At 49.1% G+C, this 13,859-nt stretch overlaps 6 protein-coding genes across 6 annotated transcripts; 4 read left to right on the top strand and 2 right to left on the bottom strand.

Moving 5' to 3' along the window:
* Positions 1-1,907: 1,907 nt before the first annotated feature.
* On the top strand, positions 1,908-4,725 carry N7495_004785 (putative arsenite resistance protein Ars2; the record flags this gene model as incomplete). The annotated part of the gene is made up of 3 exons (XM_057207436.1): positions 1,908-1,986; positions 2,121-4,102; positions 4,162-4,725. The coding sequence occupies 3 exons, from the start codon at positions 1,908-1,910 to the stop codon at positions 4,723-4,725; spliced, it is 2,625 nt and encodes an 874-aa protein (XP_057065116.1).
* A 431-nt stretch (positions 4,726-5,156) lies between these two features.
* N7495_004784 (uncharacterized protein) lies at positions 5,157-6,167 on the bottom strand (the record flags this gene model as incomplete). The annotated part of the gene is made up of 1 exon (XM_057207435.1): positions 5,157-6,167. The coding sequence occupies one exon, from the start codon at positions 6,165-6,167 to the stop codon at positions 5,157-5,159; it is 1,011 nt and encodes a 336-aa protein (XP_057065115.1).
* Positions 6,168-6,407: 240 nt separating this feature from the next.
* flbB lies at positions 6,408-7,859 on the top strand (the record flags this gene model as incomplete). Its single annotated transcript, XM_057207434.1, has 3 exons — positions 6,408-6,562; positions 6,778-7,497; positions 7,544-7,859. 3 exons carry the CDS (start codon positions 6,408-6,410, stop codon positions 7,857-7,859), a joined length of 1,191 nt encoding a protein of 396 aa, XP_057065114.1.
* Positions 7,860-8,175: 316 nt separating this feature from the next.
* N7495_004782 (Zn(II)2Cys6 transcription factor domain-containing protein) lies at positions 8,176-9,144 on the top strand (the record flags this gene model as incomplete). The annotated part of the gene is made up of 1 exon (XM_057207433.1): positions 8,176-9,144. The coding sequence occupies one exon, from the start codon at positions 8,176-8,178 to the stop codon at positions 9,142-9,144; it is 969 nt and encodes a 322-aa protein (XP_057065113.1).
* Positions 9,145-10,679: 1,535 nt separating this feature from the next.
* On the bottom strand, positions 10,680-12,547 carry N7495_004781 (eukaryotic translation initiation factor 3 subunit D; the record flags this gene model as incomplete). Its single annotated transcript, XM_057207432.1, has 2 exons — positions 10,680-12,247; positions 12,340-12,547. The coding sequence occupies 2 exons, from the start codon at positions 12,545-12,547 to the stop codon at positions 10,680-10,682; spliced, it is 1,776 nt and encodes a 591-aa protein (XP_057065112.1).
* A 518-nt stretch (positions 12,548-13,065) lies between these two features.
* On the top strand, positions 13,066-13,504 carry N7495_004780 (SNU13 family protein; the record flags this gene model as incomplete). Its single annotated transcript, XM_057207431.1, has 2 exons — positions 13,066-13,183; positions 13,242-13,504. 2 exons carry the CDS (start codon positions 13,066-13,068, stop codon positions 13,502-13,504), a joined length of 381 nt encoding a protein of 126 aa, XP_057065111.1.
* Between the last annotated feature and the right edge of the window lie 355 nt (positions 13,505-13,859).

Below are 13,859 nucleotides of genomic sequence, written 5' to 3'. Positions count from 1 at the left end.
CCTAGGTACAAGAGACTGCCTCACAGACTATAACCGTGAAAGTGATCTAAAAGCACGAGCCCAGTCTCAGCAGTCAACCACAGCCACAGCCATAGCTCCAGTCTCGATAATGACGAAGGAAGAGGCCTGGAGTGATACTTACCTCACCCATGGTGCGGGTGGATAGTCCACATTCGGCAGTTTCATATGCAAATAGCTTCTAAGATTGGTATAATGTACAAGTCTCTGGGCTATCAAATCTGAGATCTGATTGATAATCACTTCTTCCGGACAATAGCTTTTCATCAAGAGAATACCTCGGTCGTCACAATTCCAAGGTTGAATAATCAGATCATCAATGGTTGGAAGATGGGTCTCCGGGGACAGGATATCTTGTCTGCTGCCCAGCTAGACTAGATAGCTGATCCATAAACTTCCATGGCTGTCTCATTTAGGCCTCTCTACAAGCTACGGCAAGTCTGTACCTTATGAACATCCATAGACTGCTACCTTATCGTCCTTGGGTCTTGACCTCCATCCCGTGACATGCGTAGCCATGACTAGCGTATCCGGACCTATAAGTACTGTCTCCTTTGACTTCCTAATATATCTTTTCTTTATCATTCGTCTCCTTTTTTATTGCTTGATGGCCCTTGTGGCCGCGGGTAGACTAACTATCACAGCATTGGCGCCATTAGTCCTTAGATGCGTCCTGACAATGTTATCATTTTACGTTTGCATGTATTGTTTATACCTTCCATTATTTCTGGCATGTACAGCTTGATATTATGGACTTCTCAGTGTCTTTCCACCTAGGTAAGGCTGGATACCACCTTGGCTGTTCTAAGGTTGCAATTCCAAGTGTCACATCAGAGTTCCTTTGGTGATGTGGCTGAAGCTTTGGCAGTCCAGGATGTGAGTATTTTGCTACAATTCTGGAATGGGCTCCAGGGCTATAATCTGTGAAATATTGAGTCGATAATGGAATATCTTCATCGTGTTCCGGGCCAAAACGGTCGCTTGTGGGTCATTTGCAGTATTGGACATTGATGATTTCCCAACAAATTAGTTCCATATATATCATTTCAAGCTGCTCAATGGACAGATCGTCTGAATTTTCTCTCCAATCTTACTCACGTTCATAGCACTTGATGTTTCTCTAATTTTATACTCTTGGCCGTTTAGATCACATGACCTTGCCCTGTTAGGATTGTTGCTTATTCTTCCACTTTAGGCTTAGCGTTCTCCAGCTCTCCAACCTTGGACCTTCGTCACGCTTCAACCTCATCTTGCTAATTATCATTGAAACGCCCATTTTATATCAAGGCTTCTTGTAGGTTGCCTAATTCCCTTTCTTCTTCTGCAATTCTCTTCAAGTTTCCCATAACCGATCTTGCCTTGCCCTACTCTTGCTGTCAGCTCCCCCTTATCTTCTGGCCATTCCGTGCCTTGATTCCCCTCTTGATTCTTCTTTCCTACCTTATCTGAGGCTGCAATTGTGTTATATGCACCTTTGCAGTATCTCTCGGCGCTTTTTGTGATACTCTTAATTAAAATCTAGCCGGCGCCGTCGGACTTGCTCCATCTTTCTCCACCTTAAGCCATGACCTTGTGGCGAGTGTGCATTCCTAAGATGGGTGCTCAAACGCCGCAGAGCATTATTCCTGACCCCTCATTATTATTTTCTTCCCTGATACTTTTTACTCTTCCGTTTACCCGCGAAATCCCGAGCCGACTTCGTACCAAACCATCTGAGTCTGATATTGACGATCGGACTTCTAGCTCTTATCACGCATTGCGACATTTTACTTGAAATTCTGTTGAAGCTCTTTCCCACTTGCGATCAATTGCGCAAACCTTGGGTTTCTCGTCTCAAGCCACTTACGGCACAAGCCGTACCTCACCGACACCCAGTTCAGCCATCCATTATGGACTCCTACGAAGGCTATGCATCTCCTGGAAGAGGGCGCGACGCGCCAGGCGAATCTTACCGCCGTCGCTCACCTTGTAGGCTATCACCAATTGCAAATGGACTGCCATTCGCAATTCCTCACCCCAAATCCCTCTCCTCCCACCACATCTCCCCTATCCTCTCTATTTCCCAGCTTACGACTTGTTCATGTTGCTAACTACGTCTGAAGCACGCCAAGGCCGCAGACGCTCGCGTTCCCCCATGATAGACCGCTACGAACCCTCAGACCGCCGTCCCAGAGAGGACTTCTATAATAATTCGCGCGAACACGCGGCGCGTGAGCGTGAAGATCGTCGTCGTCCCCCCTCTCCCAACGTAGCCAACATTGACCGCTACGTTCCCGGCCAGGACTTTGGAAGTCGCCCAGTGACGACCAACCCACTCCCTAACCCACTGAGTCTTGACTTTCAGGTGGGATTCACATGGTTCGCTGAATGGTGGCGAACCGAACAGTCGCTGAAGGAAGAGAAAGAACGCGCCAAGCACGGAGGCCGTCGCCCATCAGACCGAGTTAAGGGAGACCGCGAGGCCCGGGAGGATCGCGACAAGGAACGCGCGCAGATCCAGGCTGCTTACGACGCATACAAGAATGATCTGCAGGTCAAACTCGCACGGCAGTTTGTGCAATCTCACAGAAACGAGGAATGGTTCAAGGAACGTTATCTCCCCGAAGTGCACGACCCCATTCGTGAGCGTTTGATGACCTTGCGGTCAGCTGCCTATCTCCAGTGGCAGTTCGATATCAACACGGGTATGTTTGATGATTTCACTCTCGAGGGTATCTACAAAAATGACAGCGATGGTGCCGGTGGTGTCATTGAAAAGGAAGAAGGCGAGACTTCGGCAGTTGGAGAAACAATGGGTGTGCTCGACTTGCTCCCTGTCCGAGGTGGCCAGCTTCGCGATGAAGCTCTATCCCAACCTGCTTTACTGATCAAGACCTTGGCTCCGAACGTCAGCCGCGATAAGATCGAAGAGTTTTGCAAAGAGCACCTCGGAGAAGGTGACGGAGGCTTCAAAGCACTTAGCCTCAGTGATCCCAATCCGTCTAAGAAGTTCCACCGCATCGGATGGATCATGCTCAACCCCGCACAAGATACAGGAGCCACGGAACGAGGAGATGGTCGTGAGCAGGAAGAGGAACTAGATAATGATGCCACCAATGGAGCTGCAACCACAAGTCCCGCCCAGAAAGCACTTGAAGCTGTCAACGATAAGACTATTCACGACTCCCTTCATGGTGACTTTGTCTGCCATGTGGGTATCCACACTCCCTCAGCTTTGCCCCGCAAGAAGGCCCTCTGGGACTTGTTTTCATCCCCAGAGCGCATTGATCGTGACCTCGAGCTCGCGAAACGCCTAGTCTCCAAATTGGATGCGGAACTGGAATATGACGCCGACGGATTTGCTAGAATTGAGGAGCGAGTTGAGGATTTGCGTGGTAAAGGCTGGCTTCAGCCTCCCGTCACCGGGCCTATTAGTGTGAGGAAGCAGACCGCAGACTTCAATGACGATATCGACGATGCAGAGATGGAGGAGGGCGAGGAGAAGGAGGGTCCTGAAGAGGACGAGATTGATGACGAGGAGCTCTTGGCGAAGAAAAAGAAGTTGGACTTGACAGTGGAATACCTTCGTCGTGTGCATAACTTCTGCTTTTTTTGCGTTTTCGAGAGTGACTCGGTTCATGAGCTGAGTCGCAAGTGCCCCGGTGGTCACCTTCGCCGCCCTCGTTCCGGAATCTCCAGCCACGCCAGAGAAGTTGCTCGGGCCAGTGCTGAGGGACGGGAATTCCCGTCTAAGTCGACCAAGGATCGAAGCGAGGAGGAAGAAGAATCTGCAGTCCACGACAAGCGGCCAGCAAGAGGAACGAAGCCTGTGCTGCAGCTGCAGCGTGCATTTAACTGGGTCAAGACTTACGAGGATAAGCTGTTGTCGATCGTTGAGCCCGAGAATGTTGACTTGAACAAGCTCGGTGGTAAGCCAGTGGACGTCATGGTTGAAGAGGAACTTGCCAAATACGTCAAACAAGAGGATGACTCTCGTTTCCGTTGCAAGGTGCCTGATTGTGCCAAGCTATTCAAAGCCGAGACCTTCTGGCGCAAGCATATCGAGAAGCGCCACATGGATTGGCTTCAAAGTATTGAGCGTGATGTAAGCATTGCATTCTAGTTCATTTTTCATTCACTTTTTTATATTCTAACCTCGTTCAGCTATCGCTGGTGAACAAGTATGTGCTTGACCCTCAGCGCATTGCTCCATCACGTTCAGATGCCAACGCCAACGGGCACTTCCCATTCTCCGCCAATGGGGCCCATAGTACTCCTCGTGGGTTCAGTCTCCAGGGCATGCCCTACCCCGGAGTAATCCCTGGCGGATTCCAGCCTGGCGGCATGGCTGGACTTGTAGGCTCCGGTACCTGGAATGGTAATATGATGATGCCAAACGATGGTGCAAATCTGCACCACCCTGGTGCTATGCGCCGTGGACAGCACCGCCATAACAACCGCACCGGCCCTTACGATCGCCGCCGTAACAACACAGGAGGACGCATGAGTCCGGGTCGCTATGGAGCCAGCCGACTCCCCCAGGCTGGCATGACACTCCCACCGGGCCATCCCGCGAATATGCTTCCCGCTAACCCCTTCCCCGACGCCATGGGAACCGGTACCGGTCAGGCATTGCCTCCCCGTGAAGCCGTTCAAGGTCGCAGCCTCAAGAGCTACGAAGATCTCGATGCTGTCGAGGCGTCCGGAAGTGGTGAGCTCAACTATTAGATCGTGTGATCTGCTGATATTTCCTTTATTCTTTTATTTTCTATCTCTTACCAATTTGCTATTATCTCCTATTCTTTCTTGGTGTGTTGGTGGCGCAATGGAAGGCAGGAAGGAATTCGGGGTATGTCTCTTCTGTTGCACGCTTTATCTATCGGGATTATTGTGTTTGTTAAAACTGTTGTTCAACACTTACCTTCCTTTCCTCGCTTCACCGACTCGGTTCGAAGTCTGATGTTTTTTTTTTTTTCTTTTGTTGACCCTGAGTTGGGTTAAAATTATCTTGCAGATTTTATTCTCTACCTCAATCTCTTCAAATCATATCTTCCCTGCATTTATATATTGCATGTACAATATTCGCATTCATCAAAAATTGAGCGAAATAAATTCCTTGGGTATCATGTTCTTTAATTGACTACTTGGCCAAATAGATATCATGGCATCTGGATTACCATCTCATCGCGATAATCCATCCACTGCGCCCCCATCCCCCGAATTTGGCGCTCACTGGCCAGAAACAGAAGCAAATAGATATGCATAGCGATCTCGCCCCAAGCATATACCTTCAGCCGCACTAGCGAACCGCCGGAAATAGCCACATTGTTTCGATTAGACCCAGTAGCAGCAGTGTGATCTTCATCCACTACACACCACACTCCCCACCCAGCACGAGCATCTCGACCGACAAAATCAGATAAAAAGGTCCAGAAACGATGAAAGAGCTGTATAGTCCAGATCTGACGTCCCATGTCAGATTTAGATAGCATTTTTGGGTCTGTGTCTGTAGACTTCGTAGTTATGGGGATAATGGCGATGTTGAGGGACCAGTAGCCACGTTCTAGTTTTTCTAGAACCCGACTCTGGTTGAGTGGTTTGTAGACTCGTTCTGGCTTAAGGCGGGTTGTGAGCATTGCTAGAGTTGGAGTTATATGGGTAGTGAAATGGGAGACGGAGATAGATGGTGGCGGGGGATGGATTTCCAGTGGGAGGGTGAGCGATATACTAGTAGAAGCAAGAGTGGAATCATCTTGTCGAGGTATAATACTTGTTATTGCAGTATTCCTTTCTTCTGTCGGCGGATCATTTGCAGGGATTGGAGATTCCAATCGGGGTCTTTTTGAGGACCGATCTTCATCCACCTCCTGTGAGTCTGGAATCACACTGATCAGACTACCAAGAGAATCATAGGCCACATTGGAGCCAATGGATTTCTCAGTGACCGGGCGAAGATCAGTTTGTAGCGTAGATTGGACCAAGAGAGAAGGACCTAAATGAGATCCAGACTCAGGAGAGCGGGCAGCTGCACAGGAGACGGAAAGCTGCGTACTCTGACTCTCGTGTGTGGTAGGGCCATAGGCCAAGATGGCGTTGACATGATCCCGATACCGTGCATCATCTCTTGCAGTGCCTGGAGCGGAAATATGAACGAGGATCTCAGGCTCCATTTATTTGTCACTGCAGAAACTATCGGCACTAGTCGATTTTGTCGAGTCGACTCATCACAATTGAATGGTGAGGAAAATAAAAGTCGTAAGATTCCGACTGAGTAACTAACGAACCCCATCTAGTTTTGCTAGTCTCATCTCTCATCTCATCTGCCATCTCATCTCCCCCGCCTTTTTATCTAGTATCTCTTTTGTGATTACCGTCTTTTATTCATTTCCATTTTATCGTATCCTACTGCAATGGCGAATGGTGGGGTTTACCCTATGGATATGGAACCCCTTACTGGTAAGTCAATCGAGAAGGATCGTGAGTACTTGAATCTTGCAGCATTCCAATCTGATTCCCCGAATTCCTTAGAACCCTCCACTCCAACTCGCGGAGGAATCGGCTCGGAGTTCTTCAAGATATTTAGTGGACCAAACAACAAAGTTACTCGAGGCTAGTCTTCAAGGCCCCACTCGTTTCAAAATTCTAATGCTCTACCAGATGGCCAGCCACCCAAACGACGAGGCCCCAAGCCAGATAGCAAACCCGCCCTCACTCGGCGACAGGAGCTGAATCGCCAGGCTCAGAGGTATAGAAATTGCCACGGTCGCATTGATGAGCTAGAGCTAACACCTACAGGACCCATCGCGAACGAAAGGAACATTATATGCGCTCACTGGAAACCGAAGTGTCGCGACTCAGAGAAGCCTACACAAATGAGATTTCCGAAGCAAACGTGAAGATCCAGCAGCAGTATGAGCTACTATACTCCATACGCGACGACAATGAAATCTTGAAGGAGCTCCTGCGCGCCCACGGAATCCAATACGAGTCTGAACTGAAGCGCCGTCGCGCTGGCCGTCCCCCAATGACTGCATTCCAGTCTAGTCCCGTCGCTATCAGCAGTACTGAATCTCAGTCGGCTCTCGCAACATCAAGCAACCATAATGCAACTCCTCCGACCACAGTAGCGACGGACCTCAGCCCACGCGGAAAGGGCATCATGGACCATTCAGAGGTCTCCCCACCGATTGTCTTTGTGCCACAGCAACAAGTTTATCATGCTAGCGCGGGGGAGCAGATTGGAGCGTTTGACAGATCTGCAAACCGTGTGATGGATCCCGTGCCGGCGATGATGCGCGGTGTCTTCGAGAGTGACCCACAATTGCAGATTGACTTTATTTTAACGTACGTGAAGATTCAAATTGAATTGATTTTCTTGTCTAACCGTGTCTCGTACAGATTGGAAGGTCCTTGCCGTGAACACACAGACTATCTCTGCCGACGGTCCATCACCGAAGCCGACGACGAAGACATGCCGTTCTCAGGACACGCGCTGATGGCGTCATGCCCACCACCAAGCTACATAGCCAATACGACCGCAGCGCAGACATACCCCCCATAAAACTTACGACCTCCCACTGGCTAACCTCAGCACACTGCTCAATCTGAGTCGACATCTCGTGACCGACGGCCAGATCACGCCGATAATGGCGTTGCAATGCCTCAAGAACCACGATCTATACCACAGTCTCAGCCGCGACGATATCAAGATCATCATCGAAACTCTCAACACTAAAGTCCGCTGCTACGGATTTGGTGCCGTTGTTGAAGACTTTGAACTCATGGACTGCATGAGCAGTGTGATGGGCACCAAATTTGACTTGGGCGTATCGAGTCTTCGTGATGACCCTGTATATGCGTGAAGGGGAAAGAGGAATAACCAATTATTAACGAATGCATGTTTACGGTTTTGGCGATTTGTTTAACTCTTTTACTCGGTATTTCTTTCGTCTACGCATTTTTACTCGGTTTCTATTTGTCCATCTATTCTCTTTTTCTTTTTTTTTTTCTGTTTCTTACTGGAGTACAAATGAGTCTTAAGCTCAAATCGGAGTTCATACTTCAATTATCAGTGTTATCAGCCTATTCTAACCAGTAAAGGCTAGCAGGTGCGCTAAAATAGGACTCCGAACTCCGAACTCTGAAGGCCCCTCTCCCTCAACCTAACCCGCCATAAAAATGAAAAGAACTCGACGCAATGGTCAGCTACCGTCATGTGAACCATGTCGCAAGTCCAAACTTCGATGTGACCATGAAAGTCCAGTCTGTGGACGATGCATAAGGAATAAGCGGGATCAGCTCTGTGTCTATCACCCAGCGCCATTAACACAGGCTACTAAACCACGCCCACATTCACGGACACAGAGCAGGCGTCACACAGGGCAGTCAACAAAGATCCTGTCATTCGATACGGATAATGACTGGGGACGGAAGAAAACGGCGTCTACTGGCTTACTAGGCCATAATAAGTACTCAGACTTTTTCAATGGCGATGTACTAGAAGGCACTTCTACAGACTCAGTAGTGGTAGATGAGCAGCAGATCCGCCTCGGAGCACGAATACTATCGCTCCTGGAACATCTGCCCTCGTTCCGGGTGGCTATAGAAGCAGAATGCAAAGGCTCATCAAGCTGGATCAAGTGCCCCCAATTTCTGGATACGCTTTTGGGTTTGAGCGAGACATCATGGGAGAACATCCAGCGCGAAGAGGGCGACGAGGAGCAGCGCATGCTTAAGGCATCTAAACGACTCTTTGAGAAGCAAAATTGCCCGATAGACATCCATACTGATATGACATGGGATGAGTTTGCGGCTGCTTCCTCTGGAAGATGGGAATGGATCGGTCTATTGTTTCAATTTGTTGGATTGGCGGGTGAATACCTACCAAAGGACAGTGCCCTGTACAAGGAATACGACGGCGTTAATGGTAAAAATTTTGCACTTACCGTTATGACAGTCGGAGACATTTGCATCGAATTCTGCCAGAAAGCTGCGGTGATAAACGATTTTGTCTGTTTACTGATTTGCTACAACATGGCTCTTCTATCGGTAATATATGGAGATACTGGTGAGTCTAGCCTGTCGAACGCGGAAATTGGTTCTAATCAATGGCTGTTCAGACTATCGTGTTTGGCGCAAGTTGAGTGATCTTTCAGCTTCCGTCTTCACACTTGGACTTCACCAAGAATTTCCCGAAGTGCCGTTTTTCCTCCGTGAAATTCGAAAGCACATCATGATGTCTGCATACAGCATCGACAAAGATCTATCGTTATTCCTTGGCCGACCTCCTCTTATAAGCTGGCGGTACTGCAATATCTCCTTACCACTAGATATCAGCTTCGAAGAAACGATTGCCAGCCCCAAAATCCACGACACCGCTGTAGTAAGCCTGGATTCAGATGGATGGAGGATCCTAGATGCGGACAGATGGCGTTATTCGAAAGGTTCCTTTGCTCGGTCATATGGGCATGCATTCTTCCTCAAATCTGTAATTCAGGAAAAGGTTCAAGAGTTATCACTCGGCTGTCAGTCAAATCGTCTAGCAGAGCAAGTTGAGTAAGCAATTTTACTTGGTCCCTCTTTACTCATCCATCGTTTGCCGTGCTAATTAGAACTCATCAGGGAGGTCTCGCAGGAATTAAGCCAGCTACATCAAGGTCTACCGGCATTTCTTCTCTGGGACCCAACAAGTGAATTAACAGGTGCGGATACAGTGACTAAAAAAAAGAATACCTGCTCTTCGAGCTTCACGTTAACTTCTTATACATCAAACTCATCCTCTTCCGACTTCTCGCCAAGCGCACACAAACCCAGCCAGACAGTCTGATCAGCACATCGGTAGAAATCCTCAACGCACAGCTAGCAATGTCAGCGAAAGTACACCGATATTCAATACCTCAGCTATACACAGTGTGGAGTTGGAACGTAAGTGTTCAACCCGACAAAAAGTAAAGTAAACTAAAATATTTGATTTCAGCTCTGCTACGCTGGAATTCCATCAGCAGGAGTTCTATCAGCCGAACTACTCCACCAATCAAAACTAGCAGACCCAAGCGATTTCCCGCGCTCAGAAATCATCCAGAAACTAAGCGTGTTTGCGTCACAGCTAGAAACGACTATCAAGCCTGATGAAGGGAACTATCAGATTGCTCAGCAGGCTCGGAAGGCTCTGCGGCGTGTTTTGGACCATGTGCTTTCTCTCAGCGTTACTCAACCTGCTAGTGCCTCTGCTTTGACTTCAACGTCTACATCTCTTGCCGTTTGTGACTATGGTTCAAATTCAGGTTCAAGTCATAGTTATAGTTCTGCGCTGGGTTCGATTCCAGATTTGTTTGAGAACATTGATTTTGATGACCAGGGCTTGAATTTTGATTGGCTTGATGGGACGACGAATAATGGTCATGAGCTGTGGCATGCATGGTTGAATTTGAGTTGATACGCAGTGACTAGGTATGCTAGAACTCGGTACATAACTATGGTCAAGGTAGCGAGCAGTTACGTGGAAACAATCTATAAATTTATGACAATAATCCAATAGAACAGCATCTACATCTATTCATGTATTCATGAGGTCCGGAACGTAATATATTGAGATTCATTACTCTTATCAAACTTTTGCGAATATGCACAGATCAAGGGGAAAAAACAGATCTAGCTCATTAAGAAAACGCACAGGTGGATATCTACTCATCATCCTCATCATCCTTGTCTCCCTGCTCATCAGCATCCTCAGCCTCGGCCTCATCATCATCCTCAAAGGTAGTAGCTGGGACGCTGTACAGACGCAGGACCGAACGGTTAGGGTCCTTGATCAGAACGTACTTCTTGACAGCGTCGGCAGGCTCGTCGGCATCCAGAGCGCGGATACGGTCAACAACAGTGCGGACAATACCCCATCCGTTGCCGAGGTTCAGGTTCATCTGGGTGGCGAACTCCTTGGGCTTGTAGCCGACAACGCCGAGGATGACGTGGCTAGAAGCAGAGCGGGGGTTGGTACGAGACACGAAACCCAGCTTGATGCCGTCGGCCTTGGCCAGGATAGCCTGGGTGGTCCAGCGAGCGAGCTTGGAGGAGTTGTTCTTCATCTCGGTGGCAATGACGGCACCACGCTGGGAAACTAGCTTGCTGCGCCAGTCGAGGGCACTGCCGGAGCCAGGGGCCTTGCTGTCGAACTCGTTCAAGGCCTTGACAACTAGCTGCTGATCGGGGCCACCAACGGTAGGGTTCTTCATGACGGCATCGACCTCGGTTCGGACAACAAGCTTCAGGGGCTCCTCATCGCGCTCCAGCGAGATATCGAAGCGGCGGTACTTGTATCCCTTGGAGGCGAGGGGCTCGGTTTCCTCAGCCTCATTGTAGAAGGGGTTGGGCTTAGCAAAGCCGACCTTGGCCTGCTGGGACTCGGTCACAGTCTGCATAGCAAAGTTGTGGTTGATGAAGGTGGCTTCCATGGCCAGAGCGCTGGGGGTGTTGATCTGGTCCTGCTTGCCAGAGGCCTCAGAGATCTCAAGGGGAGCATCGTAAGCGTTCTCATTGACAGTGACGAGATCAATTGAAGCGCCAATACGCTTGTCGAGGTAAATCTTGTTGCCCTGGTGGACAATGACGATATCCCACGAATAAACGCTGCGGGTAGCGCACATGAGCATGGAAAGAATGTCAGAGGTAGCGAAAATGGTGGCCTCGTCCTTCTCTGCAAGCTCGTGAATGACGGGATCCTGGGAAGTAGTGACGTTGTAAGCGGCACGTTCGAGGGACTGGAGTTTACGCTCAGAGCCCTTGACGGGAGGCTTGTCGTAGGAGCGGTCGTAGTAGTGCAGGAAACCGTAGGTGTCGAGATCCTCACCCTCGGGAGCCTCAAGGTTCAGCTTGGATAGACGGTTGAAGTCAACCTCCTCAAGCATCTGCCACTCAGGGCGGATGGCAACAGAGGGCTCACGAGTACGTTGAGGCTTGTCCCAGTCCTTCCAGCCGAAGCGACGGCCACCGCGACCACCACCGCGACCACCACGGTTGTCGAAGTAACGGTCATTACCACGGCCAGCACCGGCACGCTGGAAGCCACCACGGCCACCACGCTGGCCAGCGCCGCCACGTTGACCTCCACGGCCACGGAAAACAGTGCCTCCGCCACGGCCGAAAGTGCGCTTGGTGGATGTGCGAGTGTTGTCAACGACGGAGAAAGAAGACTCGTCTTCAGCGGTCTGGACAGTGAACAAGCTGGATGATCCGGCACCGTACACTTGCTGATCTAAAAGAAAAAAATGTCAACGAACTGTAGTTTTTCTAATGGAGTACAAAACGTAGGGTTAAAAAGAGAAAAGCGAGAAATATGGAATTTACCTCTGAAGTTACGGTTATATTGCGGGCGACCCTGACGTTCGCGGTCCTTGGACTCAGCAGTCCAGTCGGCCATACGGCCCAACTTGTCGCCCTTTGAGAAGGGTGCGTATGGGACACCATCGAGCATGTTGTCACCAGTGTTGGAGGGACCCCATGAGTCCTCTGAGGGCAAAGCAGCCACAAGGTCGGCGATTGAAATTGGAGCCATTTTAAAAGATTTAATGAGCACCAACAGCCGAAAAAGATGGTGTGGAGGTGATTATCGTGGGGTTGGGATTATCGGCGGGAAGTTTTTGTGTCGCGAGTATGTGGCTGGTGGAGGAGAGCGCCACTATTATCTAGCCACATCACGTGATATGTGCTTTACTGCGCATCTTTGTTTTATTTTTCAAATTTCTATGTACCGTCCGAGCCATGAATACGATCCGTAACCATGAATACAGAGGTACTTCAAGCTAACAAATTACATCTTACAACTTACAAGGTGTTGTTGGTATATATTGGCGCCTTAGTGCCTTAATCTAGACCAGCCTAAGAAGGCGGCGAACTTCTCACAAGGCGGTGAACTCGGCTCTATCTTTTGTCAGAAAATTTCACAAGCTTCTCCCATCTCCAGCCCACTTTTTTTTTTTCAACAACTCCGCTTTGCACACAAGGCCGTGATCCTCCGAGTGAGCCATTTTAAATATTTGGTTTCTGAACACAAGAACTCCTCCATCAACAAAAATGGCCGAAGATACCAACGCCGCCTGGCCCATCTCCGATGAGTCTCTGACCCAGTCCCTCCTCGACTTGGTCCAGCAGGCCAACAACTACAAGCAGATCAAGAAGGGTGCTAACGAGAGTAGGCTTATTCCTACCCTACATCAATCATGTTTGCACCATACTGATATTTTCAATAGCTACTAAGACTCTTAACCGTGGTACCTCCGAGCTCGTCATTTGCGCCGCTGATGCCACCCCTCTTGCCATTATTCTCCACTTGCCCCTGCTGTGCGAGGATAAGAACGTCCCCTACGTCTATGTCCCCAGCAAGACTGCCCTCGGTCGTGCCTGTGGTGTCTCTCGCCCCGTTGTTGCCTGCAGCATCACCACCAACGATGGCAGTGACCTTGCTGCGCAGATCCGCCAGATCAAGCTGCAGGTTGAGCGCCTGATGGTTTAAGGACTTCATGTTCAGAAATTTCGGCTGGAAATTCGGAGAGTGATCATATTCAAGAACTAGTCATGTGTTGCATCTCTCGATGAAAAATATCTTCGACTAGATATATTTTCACGCTCTTCTCGAATGGCCACTTGCTATGGAAGTCTTTAGCTAGATTTTTATGGCTTTCCCGAATAAACAATATTTCTCCTGATTTCTTCCTCAGTAGACCTCCACTGGTTAGTAGACCCTTTCTCATGTGATTGATGTTACTCCACCTGTCGTACATCTGGGCCTTAATATCAGAAAAAAAAAGGATACTGAGGTATATGCCCCACAATCCATTTTTGTATGTCCAAACATAGCAATAATTGAC

The sequence above is a fragment of the Penicillium taxi genome, assembly GCF_028828555.1.
Source record: "Penicillium taxi strain IBT 34144 chromosome Unknown utg000003l_segment0_segment0, whole genome shotgun sequence".
Taxonomy (NCBI): Eukaryota; Fungi; Ascomycota; class Eurotiomycetes; order Eurotiales; family Aspergillaceae; genus Penicillium; species Penicillium taxi.
The sequence above is the reverse complement of the archived record's forward strand: the minus strand, read 5'-3'. Positions and strand labels throughout refer to the sequence as shown.